The 22,213-nt window shown below is 37.9% G+C and overlaps 1 protein-coding gene across 1 annotated transcript in view; it reads left to right on the top strand.

The window, feature by feature from the left end:
• Nucleotides 1–22,213, top strand: part of LOC104429363 (ABC transporter B family member 1) — a 65,267-nt gene that overhangs the window by 32,167 nt on the left and 10,887 nt on the right. The window contains exon 5 of the mRNA XM_039304986.1: nt 21,343–21,384. Coding sequence (XP_039160920.1) covers nt 21,343–21,384 — 42 coding nt within the window. The remainder of the gene's footprint in view (nt 1–21,342; nt 21,385–22,213) is intronic.

Genomic DNA, 22,213 nt, shown 5'->3' with positions numbered 1-22,213 from the left:
TTGCTTCATCTTCAAGCATCGGTCTTTGGTATCCTAAGAAGGAGACTTTAATCTTCCGGGGTATTCGGACGCAGATCTGGCCGGTTGCGAGTTGATAGAAAGAGCACTTCGGGAACTTGCCGCTTGCTTGGAAACAGGGGCAAAGTGTCTTGGTTTTCAAGGAAACAAAGCACCGTGTCTCTTTCAACAACGAAGCGAGTATGTAGCTCTTGGAAGCTGCTGTTCGCAAATTCTATGGATAAAACAACAGCTAAGAGACTTTGAAATTGAAGGCTCATGCACGGAGATTAATTGCGACAACACCAGCGCTATCAACCTCACCAAAAATCCAATTCTCCATTCAAGAGCAAAGCATATAGAGATTCGACATCACTTTATTAGAGACCATGTTCAAAATTGAGATATTTCAATTCAATTTGTTGACTCAAAGAATCAACGGCGGATATATTCACAAAGCCTTTGGAGAAAAATCAATTTGAATCTATCCGTTCCGGACTCAACATTTTGAGATATGATAATATCAAAGTCTAAAGACTTTCGACTCGAGACTTACAAGACTTTATCGAAAGACAGTCTTGGCACGACCGTCGATCGTAAGTCTTTCTCTCTCTAAACTTATATTGAAAAAGTACGATCGTCGACTGTGTTTTTAATTGTTGCTATATTTAATCGACATAAATATTGCATCGTTTCATTTTCAAAAAGGAAGTTATTTTTGAAATAGCTATTTTTGCGGAAGAAGACAGTTATTTTGAAAAGGCATTTTCTTTATTTCCTTTGTGACGGTTCGTTTATTTCTCTTTTTAACCGATCGTGCACAGCTTTATGTGGAACAACCACCAGGGTTTGAAGACCCAAAGAAGCCGGACTCGCCTTCGGGCTGAAAAAGGCTTTGTATGGTTTAAAGCAAGTACCTCGGGCTTGGTACGACAGATTAAGTAAGTTCTTAATACAAAATGGTTTTGTCAAAGGTAAAGTAGATACGACTTTATTTATCAAAAAGGAAAACAAAAGTTTCTCACTTGTTCAAATATATGTGGATGATATTATTTTTGGATCCTCTAATGAAAGTCTCACGTGCAAGAAATTTTCTAAGTCTATGCGGGATGAGTTTGAAATGAGTATGATGGGAGAGTTAACATTCTTTCTTGGTCTTCAAGTAAAACAATTGAAGGAAGGAACTTTTATTTATCAAGAAAAATATGTTAATGATCTTGTCAAAAGGTTTGGACTGGAAAAGTGCAAAAGACCGACATACCAATGTCAAGTTCTTTAAAGATAGACAAAGATGAAGAAGGGAAGAAAGTTGATCAAAAGCTGTACAGAGCATTATTGGATCACTTATTTATCTTACGCTTCTAGACCGACATTTTGTTGAGTGTTTGCATCTCGTGCTAGGTTTCATCGAGATCCTAGAGAATCTCATCTCGGTCTTTGCGAAACGCATCATTAAATACGTTGCTTCATCTTCAAGCATCGGTCTTTGGTATCCTAAGAAGGGAGACTTTAATCTTCCTGGGGTATTCGAGACGCAGATCTGGCCGGTTGCGAGTTGATAGAAAGAGCACTTCGGGAACTTGCCGCTTGCTTGGAAACAGGGGGCGGTGTCTTGGTTTTCAAGGAAACAAAGCACCGTGTCTCTTTCAACAACGAAGCGAGTATGTAGCTCTTGGAAGCTGCTGTTCGCAAATTCTATGGATAAAACAACAGCTAAGAGACTTTGAAATTGAAGGCTCATGCACGGAGATTAATTGCGACAACACCAGCGCTATCAACCTCACCAAAAATCCAATTCTCCATTCAAGAGCAAAGCATATAGAGATTCGACATCACTTTATTAGAGACCATGTTCAAAATTGAGATATTTCAATTCAATTTGTTGACTCAAAGAATCAACCGGCGGATATATTCACAAAGCCTTTGGAGAAAAATCAATTTGAATCTATCCGTTCCGGACTCAACATTTTGAGATATGATAATATCAAAGTCTAAAGACTTTCGGACTCGAGACTTACAAGACTTTATCGAAAGACGTCTTGGCACGACCGTCAGACTGTAAGTCTTTCTCTCTCTAAACTTATATTGAAAAAGTACGATCGTCAGACTGTGTTTTAATTGTTGCTATATTTAATCGACATAAATATTGCATCGTTTCATTTTCAAAAAGGAAGTTATTTTTGAAATAGCTATTTTTGCGGAAGAAGACATTATTTTGAAAAGGCATTTTCTTTATTTCCTTTGTGACGGTTCGTTTATTTCTCTTTTTAACCGATCGTGCACAGGTTTATGTGGAACAACCACCAGGGTTTGAAGACCCAAAGAAGCCGACTCGGTCTTGACCGAAAAAGGCTTTGTATGGTTTAAAGCAAGTACCTCGGGCTTGGTACGACAGATTAAGTAAGTTCTTAATACAAAATGGTTTTGTCAAAGGTAAAGTAGATACGACTTTATTTATCAAAAAGGAAAACAAAAGTTTCTCACTTGTTCAAATATATGTGGATGATATTATTTTTGGATCCTCTAATGAAAGTCTCGTACAAGAAATTTTCTAAGTCTATGCGGGATGAGTTTGAAATGAGTATGATGGGAGAGTTAACATTCTTTCTTGGTCTTCAAGTAAAACAATTGAAGGAAGGAACTTTTATTTATCAAGAAAAATATGTTAATGATCTTGTCAAAAGGTTTGGACTGGAAAAGTGCAAAAAGACCGACATACCAATGTCAAGTTCTTTAAAGATAGACAAAGATGAAGAAGGGAAGAAAGTTGATCAAAAGCTGTACAGGAGCATTATTGGATCACTTATTTATCTTACTTTGCTTCTAGACGACATTTTGTTGAGTGTTTGCATCTCGTGCTAGGTTTCGATCGGATCCTAGAGAATCTCATCTCGGTGCTGCGAAACGCATCATTAAATACGTTGCTTCATCTTCAAGCATCGGTCTTTGGTATCCTAAGAAGGGAGACTTTAATCTTCCGGGGTATTCGAGACGCGAGATCTGGCGGTTGCGAGTTGATAGAAAGAGCACTTCGGGAACTTGCCGATTGCTTGGAAACAGGATGTGTCTTGGTTTTCAAGGAAACAAAGCACTTGTGTCTCTTTCAACAACGAAGCGAGTATGTAGCTCTTGGAAGCTGCTGTTCGCAAATTCTATGGATAAAACAACAGCTAAGAGACTTTGAAATTGAAGGCTCATGCACGGAGATTAATTGCGACAACACCAGCGCTATCAACCTCACCAAAAATCCAATTCTCCATTCAAGAGCAAAGCATATAGAGATTCGACATCACTTTATTAGAGACCATGTTCAAAATTGAGATATTTCAATTCAATTTGTTGACTCAAAGAATCAACCGGCGGATATATTCACAAAGCCTTTGGAGAAAAATCAATTTGAATCTATCCGTTCCCGGACTCAACATTTTGAGATATGATAATATCAAAGTCTAAAGACTTTCAGACTCAGACTTACAAGACTTTATCTGAAAGACAGTCTTGGCACGACCGTCAGACTGTAAGTCTTTCTCTCTCTAAACTTATATTGAAAAAGTACGATCGTCGGACTTGTGTTTTAATTGTTGCTATATTTAATCGACATAAATATTGCATCGTTTCATTTTCAAAAAGGAAGTTATTTTTGAAATAGCTATTTTTGCGGAAGAAGACAGTTATTTTGAAAAGGCATTTTCTTTATTTCCTTTGTGACGGTTCGTTTATTTCTCTTTTTAACCGATCGTGCACGTTTATGTGGAACAACCACCAGGGTTTGAAGACCCAAAGAAGCCGGACTCGCCTTGGTGAAAAGGCTTTGTATGGTTTAAAGCAAGTACCTCGGGCTTGGTACGACAGATTAAGTAAGTTCTTAATACAAAATGGTTTTGTCAAAGGTAAAGTAGATACGACTTTATTTATCAAAAAGGAAAACAAAAGTTTCTCACTTGTTCAAATATATGTGGATGATATTATTTTTGGATCCTCTAATGAAAGTCTCAGTGCAAGAAATTTTCTAAGTCTATGCGGGATGAGTTTGAAATGAGTATGATGGGAGAGTTAACATTCTTTCTTGGTCTTCAAGTAAAACAATTGAAGGAAGGAACTTTTATTTATCAAGAAAAATATGTTAATGATCTTGTCAAAAGGTTTGGACTGGAAAAGTGCAAAAAGACCGACATACCAATGTCAAGTTCTTTAAAGATAGACAAAGATGAAGAAGGGAAGAAAGTTGATCAAAAGCATGTACAGGGAGCATTATTGGATCACTTATTTATCTTACGCTTCTAGACGACATTTTGTTGAGTGTTTGCATCTCGTGCTAGGTTTCGATCGATCCTAGAGAATCTCATCTCGGTCTTTGCGAAACGCATCATTAAATACGTTGCTTCATCTTCAAGCATCGGTCTTTGGTATCCTAAGAAGGAGACTTTAATCTTAAAAAGGGTATTCGAGACGCAGATCTGGCCGGTTGCGAGTTGATAGAAAGAGCACTTCGGGAACTTGCCGGTTGCTTGGAAACGGGACGGTGTCTTGGTTTTCAAGGAAACAAAGCACCGTGTCTCTTTCAACAACGAAGCGAGTATGTAGCTCTTGGAAGCTGCTGTTCGCAAATTCTATGGATAAAACAACAGCTAAGAGACTTTGAAATTGAAGGCTCATGCACGGAGATTAATTGCGACAACACCAGCGCTATCAACCTCACCAAAAATCCAATTCTCCATTCAAGAGCAAAGCATATAGAGATTCGACATCACTTTATTAGAGACCATGTTCAAAATTGAGATATTTCAATTCAATTTGTTGACTCAAAGAATCAACTCAAGCGGATATATTCACAAAGCCTTTGGAGAAAAATCAATTTGAATCTATCCGTTCCAGACTCAACATTTTGAGATATGATAATATCAAAGTCTAAAGACTTTCAGACTCAGACTTACAAGACTTTATCTGAAAGACAGTCTTGGCACGACCGTCAGACGTAAGTCTTTCTCTCTCTAAACTTATATTGAAAAAGTACGATCGTCGGATTGTTTTTAATTGTTGCTATATTTAATCGACATAAATATTGCATCGTTTCATTTTCAAAAAGGAAGTTATTTTTGAAATAGCTATTTTTGCGGAAGAAGACAGTTATTTTGAAAAGGCATTTTCTTTATTTCCTTTGTGACGGTTCGTTTATTTCTCTTTTTAACCGATCGTGCACAGTTTATGTGGAACAACCACCGGGTTTGAAGACCCAAAGAAGCCGGACTCGGTCTTGGACTGAAAAGGCTTTGTATGGTTTAAAGCAAGTACCTCGGGCTTGGTACGACAGATTAAGTAAGTTCTTAATACAAAATGGTTTTGTCAAAGGTAAAGTAGATACGACTTTATTTATCAAAAAGGAAAACAAAAGTTTCTCACTTGTTCAAATATATGTGGATGATATTATTTTGGATCCTCTAATGAAAGTCTCAGGCAAGAAATTTTCTAAGTCTATGCGGGATGAGTTTGAAATGAGTATGATGGGAGAGTTAACATTCTTTCTTGGTCTTCAAGTAAAACAATTGAAGGAAGGAACTTTTATTTATCAAGAAAAATATGTTAATGATCTTGTCAAAAGGTTTGGACTGGAAAAGTGCAAAAAGACCGACATACCAATGTCAAGTTCTTTAAAGATAGACAAAGATGAAGAAGGGAAGAAAGTTGATCAAAAGCTGTACAGGGAGCATTATTGGATCACTTATTTATCTTACGCTTCTAGACCTGACATTTTGTTGAGTGTTTGCATCTGTGCTAGGTTTCGATCGGATCCTAGAGAATCTCATCTCGGTCTTTGCGAAACGCATCATTAAATACGTTGCTTCATCTTCAAGCATCGGTCTTTGGTATCCTAAGAAGGAGACTTTAATCTTCCGGGGTATTCGAGACGCAGATCGGCCGGTTGCGAGTTGATAGAAAGAGCACTTCGGGAACTTGCCGGTTGCTTGGAAACAGGACGGTGTCTTGGTTTTCAAGGAAACAAAGCACTTGTGTCTCTTTCAACAACGAAGCGAGTATGTAGCTCTTGGAAGCTCTTTGTTCGCAAATTCTATGGATAAAACAACAGCTAAGAGACTTTGAAATTGAAGGCTCATGCACGGAGATTAATTGCGACAACACCAGCGCTATCAACCTCACCAAAAATCCAATTCTCCATTCAAGAGCAAAGCATATAGAGATTCGACATCACTTTATTAGAGACCATGTTCAAAATTGAGATATTTCAATTCAATTTGTTGACTCAAAGAATCAACGGCGGATATATTCACAAAGCCTTTGGAGAAAAATCAATTTGAATCTATCCGTTCCGGACTCAACATTTTGAGATATGATAATATCAAAGTCTAAAGACTTTCGGACTCGGACTTACAAGACTTTATCGAAAGACAGTCTTGGCACGACCGTCGAGGCTCGTAAGTCTTTCTCTCTCTAAACTTATATTGAAAAAGTACGATCGTCGATCTGTGTTTTAATTGTTGCTATATTTAATCGACATAAATATTGCATCGTTTCATTTTCAAAAAGGAAGTTATTTTTGAAATAGCTATTTTTGCGGAAGAAGACGAGTTATTTTGAAAAGGCATTTTCTTTATTTCCTTTGTGACGGTTCGTTTATTTCTCTTTTTAACCGATCGTGCACGGTTTATGTGGAACAACCACCGGGGTTTGAAGACCCAAAGAAGCCGGACTCGGTCTTGGTGAAAAGGCTTTGTATGGTTTAAAGCAAGTACCTCGGGCTTGGTACGACAGATTAAGTAAGTTCTTAATACAAAATGGTTTTGTCAAAGGTAAAGTAGATACGACTTTATTTATCAAAAAGGAAAACAAAAGTTTCTCACTTGTTCAAATATATGTGGATGATATTATTTTTGGATCCTCTAATGAAAGTCTCGTGCAAGAAATTTTCTAAGTCTATGCGGGATGAGTTTGAAATGAGTATGATGGGAGAGTTAACATTCTTTCTTGGTCTTCAAGTAAAACAATTGAAGGAAGGAACTTTTATTTATCAAGAAAAATATGTTAATGATCTTGTCAAAAGGTTTGGACTGGAAAAGTGCAAAAAGACCGACATACCAATGTCAAGTTCTTTAAAGATAGACAAAGATGAAGAAGGGAAGAAAGTTGATCAAAAGCTGTACAGGGAGCATTATTGGATCACTTATTTATCTTACGCTTCTAGACGACATTTTTGTTGAGTGTTTGCATCTGTGCTAGGTTTCGATCGGATCCTAGAGAATCTCATCTCGGTCTGCGAAACGCATCATTAAATACGTTGCTTCATCTTCAAGCATCGGTCTTTGGTATCCTAAGAAGGGAGACTTTAATCTTAAGGGTATTCGAGACGCGATCTGGCCGGTTGCGAGTTGATAGAAAGAGCACTTCGGGAACTTGCCGGTTGCTTGGAAACAGGGGCAGTGTCTTGGTTTTCAAGGAAACAAAGCACTTGTGTCTCTTTCAACAACGAAGCGAGTATGTAGCTCTTGGAAGCTGCTGTTCGCAAATTCTATGGATAAAACAACAGCTAAGAGACTTTGAAATTGAAGGCTCATGCACGGAGATTAATTGCGACAACACCAGCGCTATCAACCTCACCAAAAATCCAATTCTCCATTCAAGAGCAAAGCATATAGAGATTCGACATCACTTTATTAGAGACCATGTTCAAAATTGAGATATTTCAATTCAATTTGTTGACTCAAAGAATCAACGGCGGATATATTCACAAAGCCTTTGGAGAAAAATCAATTTGAATCTATCCGTTCCAGACTCAACATTTTGAGATATGATAATATCAAAGTCTAAAGACTTTCAGACTCAGACTTACAAGACTTTATCTGAAAGACAGTCTTGGCACGACCGTCAGACTGTAAGTCTTTCTCTCTCTAAACTTATATTGAAAAAGTACGATCGTCAGACTGTGTTTTAATTGTTGCTATATTTAATCGACATAAATATTGCATCGTTTCATTTTCAAAAAGGAAGTTATTTTTGAAATAGCTATTTTTGCGGAAGAAGACGATTATTTTGAAAAGGCATTTTCTTTATTTCCTTTGTGACGGTTCGTTTATTTCTCTTTTTAACCGATCGTGCACGGTTTATGTGGAACAACCACCGGGGTTTGAAGACCCAAAGAAGCCGGACTCGGTCTTGGGCGAAAAGGCTTTGTATGGTTTAAAGCAAGTACCTCGGGCTTGGTACGACCAGTTAAGTAAGTTCTTAATACAAAATGGTTTTGTCAAAGGTAAAGTAGATACGACTTTATTTATCAAAAAGGAAAACAAAAGTTTCTCACTTGTTCAAATATATGTGGATGATATTATTTTTGGATCCTCTAATGAAAGTCTCAGTGCAAGAAATTTTCTAAGTCTATGCGGGATGAGTTTGAAATGAGTATGATGGGAGAGTTAACATTCTTTCTTGGTCTTCAAGTAAAACAATTGAAGGAAGGAACTTTTATTTATCAAGAAAAATATGTTAATGATCTTGTCAAAAGGTTTGGACTGGAAAAGTGCAAAAAGACCGACATACCAATGTCAAGTTCTTTAAAGATAGACAAAGATGAAGAAGGGAAGAAAGTTGATCAAAAGCTGTACAGGGAGCATTATTGGATCACTTATTTATCTTACGCTTCTAGACGACATTTTGTTGAGTGTTTGCATCTGTGCTAGGTTTCATCGGATCCTAGAGAATCTCATCTCGGTCTTTGCTGAAAACGCATCATTAAATACGTTGCTTCATCTTCAAGCATCGGTCTTTGGTATCCTAAGAAGGGAGACTTTAATCTTAAGGGGGGTATTCGAGACGCGAGATCTGGCCGGTTGCGAGTTGATAGAAAGAGCACTTCGGGAACTTGCCGGTTGCTTGGAAACAGGGACAGTGTCTTGGTTTTCAAGGAAACAAAGCACTGTGTGTCTCTTTCAACAACGAAGCGAGTATGTAGCTCTTGGAAGCTGCTGTTCGAAATTCTATGGATAAAACAACAGCTAAGAGACTTTGAAATTGAAGGCTCATGCACGGAGATTAATTGCGACAACACCAGCGCTATCAACCTCACCAAAAATCCAATTCTCCATTCAAGAGCAAAGCATATAGAGATTCGACATCACTTTATTAGAGACCATGTTCAAAATTGAGATATTTCAATTCAATTTGTTGACTCAAAGAATCAACGGCGGATATATTCACAAAGCCTTTGGAGAAAAATCAATTTGAATCTATCCGTTCCGGACTCAACATTTTGAGATATGATAATATCAAAGTCTAAAGACTTTCGGACTCGAGACTTACAAGACTTTATCGAAAGACAGTCTTGGCACGACCGTCGGATCTGTAAGTCTTTCTCTCTCTAAACTTATATTGAAAAAGTACGATCGTCGACTTGTGTTTTAATTGTTGCTATATTTAATCGACATAAATATTGCATCGTTTCATTTTCAAAAAGGAAGTTATTTTTGAAATAGCTATTTTTGCGGAAGAAGACATTATTTTGAAAAGGCATTTTCTTTATTTCCTTTGTGACGGTTCGTTTATTTCTCTTTTTAACCGATCGTGCACGTTTATGTGGAACAACCACCGGGGTTTGAAGACCCAAAGAAGCCGGACTCGGTCTTGGGCCGAAAAAGGCTTTGTATGGTTTAAAGCAAGTACCTCGGGCTTGGTACGACAGATTAAGTAAGTTCTTAATACAAAATGGTTTTGTCAAAGGTAAAGTAGATACGACTTTATTTATCAAAAAGGAAAACAAAAGTTTCTCACTTGTTCAAATATATGTGGATGATATTATTTTTGGATCCTCTAATGAAAGTCTAGGCAAGAAATTTTCTAAGTCTATGCGGGATGAGTTTGAAATGAGTATGATGGGAGAGTTAACATTCTTTCTTGGTCTTCAAGTAAAACAATTGAAGGAAGGAACTTTTATTTATCAAGAAAAATATGTTAATGATCTTGTCAAAAGGTTTGGACTGGAAAAGTGCAAAAAGACCGACATACCAATGTCAAGTTCTTTAAAGATAGACAAAGATGAAGAAGGGAAGAAAGTTGATCAAAAGCTGTACAGAGCATTATTGGATCACTTATTTATCTTACTGCTTCTAGACCTGACATTTTGTTGAGTGTTTGCATCTGTGCTAGGTTTCGATCGGATCCTAGAGAATCTCATCTCGGTCTTTGCGAAACGCATCATTAAATACGTTGCTTCATCTTCAAGCATCGGTCTTTGGTATCCTAAGAAGGGAGACTTTAATCTTCCGGGGTATTCGAGACGCGAGATCTGGCCGGTTGCGAGTTGATAGAAAGAGCACTTCGGGAACTTGCCGGTTGCTTGGAAACGGGGCGGTGTCTTGGTTTTCAAGGAAACAAAGCACTTGTGTCTCTTTCAACAACGAAGCGAGTATGTAGCTCTTGGAAGCTGCTGTTCGCAAATTCTATGGATAAAACAACAGCTAAGAGACTTTGAAATTGAAGGCTCATGCACGGAGATTAATTGCGACAACACCAGCGCTATCAACCTCACCAAAAATCCAATTCTCCATTCAAGAGCAAAGCATATAGAGATTCGACATCACTTTATTAGAGACCATGTTCAAAATTGAGATATTTCAATTCAATTTGTTGACTCAAAGAATCAACGGCGGATATATTCACAAAGCCTTTGGAGAAAAATCAATTTGAATCTATCCGTTCCGACTCAACATTTTGAGATATGATAATATCAAAGTCTAAAGACTTTCGGACTCGAGACTTACAAGACTTTATCGAAAGACAGTCTTGGCACGACCGTCGACCGTAAGTCTTTCTCTCTCTAAACTTATATTGAAAAAGTACGATCGTCGACTTTGTGTTTTAATTGTTGCTATATTTAATCGACATAAATATTGCATCGTTTCATTTTCAAAAAGGAAGTTATTTTTGAAATAGCTATTTTTGCGGAAGAAGACAGTTATTTTGAAAAGGCATTTTCTTTATTTCCTTTGTGACGGTTCGTTTATTTCTCTTTTTAACCGATCGTGCACGTTTATGTGGAACAACCACCAGGGTTTGAAGACCCAAAGAAGCCGGACTCGGTCTTGGACGAAAAAGGCTTTGTATGGTTTAAAGCAAGTACCTCGGGCTTGGTACGACAGATTAAGTAAGTTCTTAATACAAAATGGTTTTGTCAAAGGTAAAGTAGATACGACTTTATTTATCAAAAAGGAAAACAAAAGTTTCTCACTTGTTCAAATATATGTGGATGATATTATTTTGGATCCTCTAATGAAAGTCTCAGTGCAAGAAATTTTCTAAGTCTATGCGGGATGAGTTTGAAATGAGTATGATGGGAGAGTTAACATTCTTTCTTGGTCTTCAAGTAAAACAATTGAAGGAAGGAACTTTTATTTATCAAGAAAAATATGTTAATGATCTTGTCAAAAGGTTTGGACTGGAAAAGTGCAAAAAGACCGACATACCAATGTCAAGTTCTTTAAAGATAGACAAAGATGAAGAAGGGAAGAAAGTTGATCAAAAGCTGTACAGGGAGCATTATTGGATCACTTATTTATCTTACGCTTCTAGACCTGACATTTTGTTGAGTGTTTGCATCTCGTGCTAGGTTTCGATCGATCCTAGAGAATCTCATCTCGGTCTTTGCGAAACGCATCATTAAATACGTTGCTTCATCTTCAAGCATCGGTCTTTGGTATCCTAAGAAGGGAGACTTTAATCTTAAGGGTATTCGAGACGCGATCTGGGCCGGTTGCGAGTTGATAGAAAGAGCACTTCGGGAACTTGCCGGTTGCTTGGAAACAGGGACGGTGTCTTGGTTTTCAAGGAAACAAAGCACTTGTGTCTCTTTCAACAACGAAGCGAGTATGTAGCTCTTGGAAGCTGCTGTTCGCAAATTCTATGGATAAAACAACAGCTAAGAGACTTTGAAATTGAAGGCTCATGCACGGAGATTAATTGCGACAACACCAGCGCTATCAACCTCACCAAAAATCCAATTCTCCATTCAAGAGCAAAGCATATAGAGATTCGACATCACTTTATTAGAGACCATGTTCAAAATTGAGATATTTCAATTCAATTTGTTGACTCAAAGAATCAACGGCGGATATATTCACAAAGCCTTTGGAGAAAAATCAATTTGAATCTATCCGTTCCGGACTCAACATTTTGAGATATGATAATATCAAAGTCTAAAGACTTTCGGACTCGAGACTTACAAGACTTTATCGAAAGACAGTCTTGGCACGACCGTCGAGACCGTAAGTCTTTCTCTCTCTAAACTTATATTGAAAAAGTACGATCGTCGGGATCGTGTTTTAATTGTTGCTATATTTAATCGACATAAATATTGCATCGTTTCATTTTCAAAAAGGAAGTTATTTTTGAAATAGCTATTTTTGCGGAAGAAGACAGTTATTTTGAAAAGGCATTTTCTTTATTTCCTTTGTGACGGTTCGTTTATTTCTCTTTTTAACCGATCGTGCACGTTTATGTGGAACAACCACCGGGGTTTGAAGACCCAAAGAAGCCGACTCGGTCTTGGTGAAAAGGCTTTGTATGGTTTAAAGCAAGTACCTCGGGCTTGGTACGACAGATTAAGTAAGTTCTTAATACAAAATGGTTTTGTCAAAGGTAAAGTAGATACGACTTTATTTATCAAAAAGGAAAACAAAAGTTTCTCACTTGTTCAAATATATGTGGATGATATTATTTTTGGATCCTCTAATGAAAGTCTCAGTGCAAGAAATTTTCTAAGTCTATGCGGGATGAGTTTGAAATGAGTATGATGGGAGAGTTAACATTCTTTCTTGGTCTTCAAGTAAAACAATTGAAGGAAGGAACTTTTATTTATCAAGAAAAATATGTTAATGATCTTGTCAAAAGGTTTGGACTGGAAAAGTGCAAAAAGACCGACATACCAATGTCAAGTTCTTTAAAGATAGACAAAGATGAAGAAGGGAAGAAAGTTGATCAAAAGCTGTACAGAGCATTATTGGATCACTTATTTATCTTACTGCTTCTAGACGACATTTTGTTGAGTGTTTGCATCGTGCTAGGTTTCGATCGGATCCTAGAGAATCTCATCTCGGTCTTTGCGAAACGCATCATTAAATACGTTGCTTCATCTTCAAGCATCGGTCTTTGGTATCCTAAGAAGGGAGACTTTAATCTTCCGGGTATTCGAGACGCGAGATCTGGCCGGTTGCGAGTTGATAGAAAGAGCACTTCGGGAACTTGCCGGTTGCTTGGAAACAGGGGCAGTGTCTTGGTTTTCAAGGAAACAAAGCACCGTGTCTCTTTCAACAACGAAGCGAGTATGTAGCTCTTGGAAGCTGCTGTTCGCAAATTCTATGGATAAAACAACAGCTAAGAGACTTTGAAATTGAAGGCTCATGCACGGAGATTAATTGCGACAACACCAGCGCTATCAACCTCACCAAAAATCCAATTCTCCATTCAAGAGCAAAGCATATAGAGATTCGACATCACTTTATTAGAGACCATGTTCAAAATTGAGATATTTCAATTCAATTTGTTGACTCAAAGAATCAATCGGCGGATATATTCACAAAGCCTTTGGAGAAAAATCAATTTGAATCTATCCGTTCCGGACTCAACATTTTGAGATATGATAATATCAAAGTCTAAAGACTTTCGGACTCGGACTTACAAGACTTTATCGAAAGACAGTCTTGGCACGACCGTCGACTTTGTAAGTCTTTCTCTCTCTAAACTTATATTGAAAAAGTACGATCGTCGATCTTGTGTTTTAATTGTTGCTATATTTAATCGACATAAATATTGCATCGTTTCATTTTCAAAAAGGAAGTTATTTTTGAAATAGCTATTTTTGCGGAAGAAGACAGTTATTTTGAAAAGGCATTTTCTTTATTTCCTTTGTGACGGTTCGTTTATTTCTCTTTTTAACCGATCGTGCACGGTTTATGTGGAACAACCACCGGGTTTGAAGACCCAAAGAAGCCGGACTCGGTCTTGGGGCGAAAAAGGCTTTGTATGGTTTAAAGCAAGTACCTCGGGCTTGGTACGACAGATTAAGTAAGTTCTTAATACAAAATGGTTTTGTCAAAGGTAAAGTAGATACGACTTTATTTATCAAAAAGGAAAACAAAAGTTTCTCACTTGTTCAAATATATGTGGATGATATTATTTTTGGATCCTCTAATGAAAGTCTCAGTAAGAAATTTTCTAAGTCTATGCGGGATGAGTTTGAAATGAGTATGATGGGAGAGTTAACATTCTTTCTTGGTCTTCAAGTAAAACAATTGAAGGAAGGAACTTTTATTTATCAAGAAAAATATGTTAATGATCTTGTCAAAAGGTTTGGACTGGAAAAGTGCAAAAAGACCGACATACCAATGTCAAGTTCTTTAAAGATAGACAAAGATGAAGAAGGGAAGAAAGTTGATCAAAAGCTGTACAGGAGCATTATTGGATCACTTATTTATCTTACTGCTTCTAGACCTGACATTTTGTTGAGTGTTTGCATCTGTGCTAGGTTTCAGTCAGATCCTAGAGAATCTCATCTCGGTCTTTGCGAAACGCATCATTAAATACGTTGCTTCATCTTCAAGCATCGGTCTTTGGTATCCTAAGAAGGGAGACTTTAATCTTAAGGGGTATTCGAGACGCGAATCTGGCCGGTTGCGAGTTGATAGAAAGAGCACTTCGGGAACTTGCCGGTTGCTTGGAAACAGGGGACGGTGTCTTGGTTTTCAAGGAAACAAAGCACTTGTGTCTCTTTCAACAACGAAGCGAGTATGTAGCTCTTGGAAGCTGCTGTTCGCAAATTCTATGGATAAAACAACAGCTAAGAGACTTTGAAATTGAAGGCTCATGCACGGAGATTAATTGCGACAACACCAGCGCTATCAACCTCACCAAAAATCCAATTCTCCATTCAAGAGCAAAGCATATAGAGATTCGACATCACTTTATTAGAGACCATGTTCAAAATTGAGATATTTCAATTCAATTTGTTGACTCAAAGAATCAACTGGCGGATATATTCACAAAGCCTTTGGAGAAAAATCAATTTGAATCTATCCGTTCCGGACTCAACATTTTGAGATATGATAATATCAAAGTCTAAAGACTTTCGGACTCGAGACTTACAAGACTTTATCGAAAGACAGTCTTGGCACGACTGTCGGATCCGTAAGTCTTTCTCTCTCTAAACTTATATTGAAAAAGTACGATCGTCGACTGTGTTTTAATTGTTGCTATATTTAATCGACATAAATATTGCATCGTTTCATTTTCAAAAAGGAAGTTATTTTTGAAATAGCTATTTTTGCGGAAGAAGACAGTTATTTTGAAAAGGCATTTTCTTTATTTCCTTTGTGACGGTTCGTTTATTTCTCTTTTTAACCGATCGTGCACGGTTTATGTGGAACAACCACCGGGGTTTGAAGACCCAAAGAAGCCGGACTCGGTCTTGGGCGAAAAGGCTTTGTATGGTTTAAAGCAAGTACCTCGGGCTTGGTACGACAGATTAAGTAAGTTCTTAATACAAAATGGTTTTGTCAAAGGTAAAGTAGATACGACTTTATTTATCAAAAAGGAAAACAAAAGTTTCTCACTTGTTCAAATATATGTGGATGATATTATTTTTGGATCCTCTAATGAAAGTCTGTGCAAGAAATTTTCTAAGTCTATGCAGGATGAGTTTGAAATGAGTATGATGGGAGAGTTAACATTCTTTCTTGGTCTTCAAGTAAAACAATTGAAGGAAGGAACTTTTATTTATCAAGAAAAATATGTTAATGATCTTGTCAAAAGGTTTGGACTGGAAAAGTGCAAAAAGACCGACATACCAATGTCAAGTTCTTTAAAGATAGACAAAGATGAAGAAGGGAAGAAAGTTGATCAAAAGCATGTACAGGGAGCATTATTGGATCACTTATTTATCTTACGCTTCTAGACCGACATTTTGTTGAGTGTTTGCATCTGTGCTAGGTTTCGATCGATCCTAGAGAATCTCATCTCGGTCTTTGCGAAACGCATCATTAAATACGTTGCTTCATCTTCAAGCATCGGTCTTTGGTATCCTAAGAAGGGAGACTTTAATCTTCCTGGGGTATTCGAGACGCAGATCTGGCCGGTTGCGAGTTGATAGAAAGAGCACTTCGGGAACTTGCCGGTTGCTTGGAAACAGGGGACGGTGTCTTGGTTTTCAAGGAAACAAAGCACTTGTGTCTCTTTCAACAACGAAGCGAGTATGTAGCTCTTGGAAGCTGCTGTTCGCAAATTCTATGGATAAAACAACAGCTAAGAGACTTTGAAATTGAAGGCTCATGCACGGAGATTAATTGCGACAACACCAGCGCTATCAACCTCACCAAAAATCCAATTCTCCATTCAAGAGCAAAGCATATAGAGATTCGACATCACTTTATTAGAGACCATGTTCAAAATTGAGATATTTCAATTCAATTTGTTGACTCAAAGAATCAACGGCGGATATATTCACAAAGCCTTTGGAGAAAAATCAATTTGAATCTATCCGTTCCAGACTCAACATTTTGAGATATGATAATATCAAAGTCTAAAGACTTTCGGACTCGGACTTACAAGACTTTATCGAAAGACAGGTCTTGGCACGACCGTCGGTATCCGTAAGTCTTTCTCTCTCTAAACTTATATTGAAAAAGTACGATCGTCGACTGTGTTTTAATTGTTGCTATATTTAATCGACATAAATATTGCATCGTTTCATTTTCAAAAAGGAAGTTATTTTTGAAATAGCTATTTTTGCGGAAGAAGACAGTTATTTTGAAAAGGCATTTTCTTTATTTCCTTTGTGACGGTTCGTTTATTTCTCTTTTTAACCGATCGTGCACAGTTTATGTGGAACAACCACCGGGGTTTGAAGACCCAAAGAAGCCGGACTCGTCTTGGTGAAAAAGGCTTTGTATGGTTTAAAGCAAGTACCTCGGGCTTGGTACGACAGATTAAGTAAGTTCTTAATACAAAATGGTTTTGTCAAAGGTAAAGTAGATACGACTTTATTTATCAAAAAGGAAAACAAAAGTTTCTCACTTGTTCAAATATATGTGGATGATATTATTTTTGGATCCTCTAATGAAAGTCTGTGCAAGAAATTTTCTAAGTCTATGCAGGATGAGTTTGAAATGAGTATGATGGGAGAGTTAACATTCTTTCTTGGTCTTCAAGTAAAACAATTGAAGGAAGGAACTTTTATTTATCAAGAAAAATATGTTAATGATCTTGTCAAAAGGTTTGGACTGGAAAAGTGCAAAAAGACCGACATACCAATGTCAAGTTCTTTAAAGATAGACAAAGATGAAGAAGGGAAGAAAGTTGATCAAAAGCTGTACAGAGCATTATTGGATCACTTATTTATCTTACGCTTCTAGACGACATTTTGTTGAGTGTTTGCATCTCGTGCTAGGTTTCGATCGATCCTAGAGAATCTCATCTCGGTCTGCGAAACGCATCATTAAATACGTTGCTTCATCTTCAAGCATCGGTCTTTGGTATCCTAAGAAGGAGACTTTAATCTTAAGGTATTCGAGACGCAGATCTGGCCGGTTGCGAGTTGATAGAAAGAGCACTTCGGGAACTTGCCGATTGCTTGGAAACAGGGACGTGTCTTGGTTTTCAAGGAAACAAAGCACTTGTGTCTCTTTCAACAACGAAGCGAGTATGTAGCTCTTGGAAGCTGCTGTTCGCAAATTCTATGGATAAAACAACAGCTAAGAGACTTTGAAATTGAAGGCTCATGCACGGAGATTAATTGCGACAACACCGGCGCTATCAACCTCACCAAAAATCCAATTCTCCATTCAAGAGCAAAGCATATAGAGATTCGACATCACTTTATTAGAGACCATGTTCAAAATTGAGATATTTCAATTCAATTTGTTGACTCAAAGAATCAACCGGCGGATATATTCACAAAGCCTTTGGAGAAAAATCAATTTGAATCTATCCGTTCCCGGACTCAACATTTTGAGATATGATAATATCAAAGTCTAAAGACTTTCGGACTCGAGACTTACAAGACTTTATCGAAAGACAGTCTTGGCACGACCGTCGGACCGTAAGTCTTTCTCTCTCTAAACTTATATTGAAAAAGTACGATCGTCGACTGTGTTTTAATTGTTGCTATATTTAATCGACATAAATATTGCATCGTTTCATTTTCAAAAAGGAAGTTATTTTTGAAATAGCTATTTTTGCGGAAGAAGACAGTTATTTTGAAAAGGCATTTTCTTTATTTCCTTTGTGACGGTTCGTTTATTTCTCTTTTTAACCGATCGTGCACGGTTTATGTGGAACAACCACCGGGGTTTGAAGACCCAAAGAAGCCGGACTCGGTCTTGGGACGAAAAAAGGCTTTGTATGGTTTAAAGCAAGTACCTCGGGCTTGGTACGACAGATTAAGTAAGTTCTTAATACAAAATGGTTTTGTCAAAGGTAAAGTAGATACGACTTTATTTATCAAAAAGGAAAACAAAAGTTTCTCACTTGTTCAAATATATGTGGATGATATTATTTTTGGATCCTCTAATGAAAGTCTCAGTGCAAGAAATTTTCTAAGTCTATGCGGGATGAGTTTGAAATGAGTATGATGGGAGAGTTAACATTCTTTCTTGGTCTTCAAGTAAAACAATTGAAGGAAGGAACTTTTATTTATCAAGAAAAATATGTTAATGATCTTGTCAAAAGGTTTGGACTGGAAAAGTGCAAAAAGACCGACATACCAATGTCAAGTTCTTTAAAGATAGACAAAGATGAAGAAGGGAAGAAAGTTGATCAAAAGCTGTACAGGAGCATTATTGGATCACTTATTTATCTTACTTTTGCTTCTAGACGACATTTTGTTGAGTGTTTGCATCCGTGCTAGGTTTCGATCGGATCCTAGAGAATCTCATCTCGGTCTGCGAAACGCATCATTAAATACGTTGCTTCATCTTCAAGCATCGGTCTTTGGTATCCTAAGAAGGGAGACTTTAATCTTCTGGGGTATTCAGACGCAGATCTGGCCGGTTGCAGAGTTGATAGAAAGAGCACTTCGGGAACTTGCCAGTTGCTTGGAAACAGGACAGTGTCTTGGTTTTCAAGGAAACAAAGCACTGTGTCTCTTTCAACAACAGAAGCAGAGTATGTAGCTCTTGGAAGCTGCTGTTCGCAAATTCTATGGATAAAACAACAGCTAAGAGACTTTGAAATTGAAGGCTCATGCACGGAGATTAATTGCGACAACACCAGCGCTATCAACCTCACCAAAAATCCAATTCTCCATTCAAGAGCAAAGCATATAGAGATTCGACATCACTTTATTAGAGACCATGTTCAAAATTGAGATATTTCAATTCAATTTGTTGACTCAAAGAATCAACGGCGGATATATTCACAAAGCCTTTGGAGAAAAATCAATTTGAATCTATCCGTTCCAGACTCAACATTTTGAGATATGATAATATCAAAGTCTAAAGACTTTCGGACTCGACTTACAAGACTTTATCGAAAGACAGTCTTGGCACGACTGTCAGACCGTAAGTCTTTCTCTCTCTAAACTTATATTGAAAAAGTACGATCGTCGACTGTGTTTTAATTGTTGCTATATTTAATCGACATAAATATTGCATCGTTTCATTTTCAAAAAGGAAGTTATTTTTGAAATAGCTATTTTTGCGGAAGAAGACAGTTATTTTGAAAAGGCATTTTCTTTATTTCCTTTGTGACGGTTCGTTTATTTCTCTTTTTAACCGATCGTGCACTATCGATTCCTCTTCACTTCACTCTTGAAAACCCTAGAAAGCATCGATCCTCCATTCCCGTTTGTCTTCTTTGTTTAATCTTCAAAAGTTGTCATCTTTCCGGGAAAGTCAAGTAAGAATCTTCCAAAAACTAAGAAAGATGTCATCTTCAAGAAAGTCTTCGAAAATCGCAAGCAGGGGACCACGGCGAATGAGTGAGGGACCTACGCACTTCGATCTTACTGAGGAAGAAGTGAATCCAGAACAGCAAGCGAGCCCACAACATTCTCAGCAGCGTCATTCTCCACCATCTAGTCCTCAAGGCGTTGTTCATCAACATCAGGAAGAAATCATCGAGGATGCAGACCCCGTAAGAGTTCAAAAGCCCGCTTTTATTTACAAGCTATATCGTGCCTTAAAAGGAACTCGTACTCCTTTGAACTATGTTGATGACTTTCTTAAAGACAAAGGATATAGGAACGAATATATCTTTTGCGAAAAATGGAAAGTTTGGGAATTGCTCGTAAAGGGGTGGGCGAGGAAACCCTTGCGAATATCCCAAGTGATCCTCGTGATCGGGGCCGAATCCTGTAGATGGGAATGATGATGACAATTTGTACAGCCTATTTCAACCGAAAATGGGTATTGCGGCTGAAATTCAAGGAAAAATGGGAGATTTGTTCAGATCAAAGGAACAAAAGGATCTGTACTCGAAATTGCTGAAGCGTGGGGTAATAAACCCTAGGAGTGTGGATTTTGATTTTCTAGATCTTTGTGAATGTGAACTTGAGGGAAAAGTTCAATCATCTTCAACTTGAAAAGTTCTGTTTCGACAATACAAAGGCTTATGCTTTGAATTAACTGCATATTTCTATTCAAATCTTAGCTTTTTGGATGCGAATAGATTCTCCTTCAACGTTAAAGACCAAGATTATGTTGTGAATATGAATATGCTAGCAGATGTCTTAGGAGTTGAAAGAGGAAAATATCAACCGATCAAAGTTTCCATTGCTCGAGCCACACTTGAACCGGGTGAAGGACAGGAGAACATGAGAAGATCACCTACTTAAGGATGAGTGCATTCAACATCTTGCTTCACAAGATTGTGATTAATTGCCTCCGACCGAAATCAACCTCCAAGACTCGATGTTTCAAGTTCGAGGCCAAGCCGATGTATGCCATTCTCTTTGGAAAAAGGTTTTCTGTCCCTCACACCGTTATGTTTCACATGTATAGAGCAATGATGAAGGACAGAGGTCAACTCCCTTACCCAAGCCTTGTTACGAAGTTATTCAGACATCTGAATATTCAGCCTCCACAAATCTTTTGTGTTCGATCATGCGATCATATGGTGGTAGGACTGAAAATGGTGACCAAAATGCGTCTGAAGGAACTGAGCAAGGAATTGGAGAAATTCAAGGAGAAGACTCCTGCCAAATCTCATCAAATCTCTTCTGCATCTAAGAGAAAAGGGAAGGAGCCCATGGTTGCTCCATCCAAGAGAAGAAGAGCTCTCCTCGTTGAGGATGAAGATGATGACGAAGACATCACCATCTCTGCAATGGCTTTGAAGAATTTAAGTCGTCCTGTTCCACAGATTGAATCGGAACAAATGACGAAAGAAGCAGAGGAGAAGGAAGAAGAAGAAAGAGAAGTTGAAAAAGAAGCAGAGGTAGAAAGACTCAAGAAGAAAGAAGAGAAGAAGGAGAACCTGAGGAAATCTCTTCTCCACCTGTAGGCATGGAAACAGGGGGAGATCAGGAGAAAGGAGAGAAGTCTTCATATCCTGATGCAAGTGAAGGAGTCAGTCGATCGCCTGCAGACCCAGAGGATGTTTATGCATCTCAATTTCCAGAGGAAGGTCATGAAGCTTCATCGCCAAACCTGCGAGATTATGCTGATCTACCATCGTCTGCATTTACTCCATCAGATCGAGCCGAAGCAAGTACTTAGACCGATAATGGAGCAGATTTTCGCGAGAATCATGGATATTCTCTTGGAAATGCGAGGTCAAATTTATGCCTTGGGATGCGAAGTTCAAAGCTTGAAGAATGAAAGTCAAGCTTCTTCCCGTTCACCGAATGATAAGGTGCAAGCCCTCTCTCGTCGTAATCGTGGCCAATGCCAAGAGTGAGGAGATTGCACAGGCTGAAGGAAGACTTTAAAAGGTGGAAGGCATCGTTCGATCTATGGAAGATTTCCAGCTTGTCCGCGTTCCCAAGCAATCTTGAATTCATCTCATCCTTTTTAATGATGACAAAAAGGGGGAGAGATGCAAGATTTGATCAAATTTTCAATCATTAAACTTTTAATTGTTGTGTTGGATTGTGTTGTTGTTTAAACTCTGTTTGACAGACTTTGACTTTGTTTTGTGTCTGGATGAGAACTGAACTAGACTTGGACTTGACTGCTTCTATTAACAAGTATTGATATCTTATGTATGGCTTTATTATATACTAGACTAA

The sequence above is a fragment of the Eucalyptus grandis genome, chromosome 11, assembly GCF_016545825.1.
Source record: "Eucalyptus grandis isolate ANBG69807.140 chromosome 11, ASM1654582v1, whole genome shotgun sequence".
Taxonomy (NCBI): Eukaryota; Viridiplantae; Streptophyta; class Magnoliopsida; order Myrtales; family Myrtaceae; genus Eucalyptus; species Eucalyptus grandis.
This window is presented reverse-complemented; position numbering and strand designations above follow the sequence as displayed.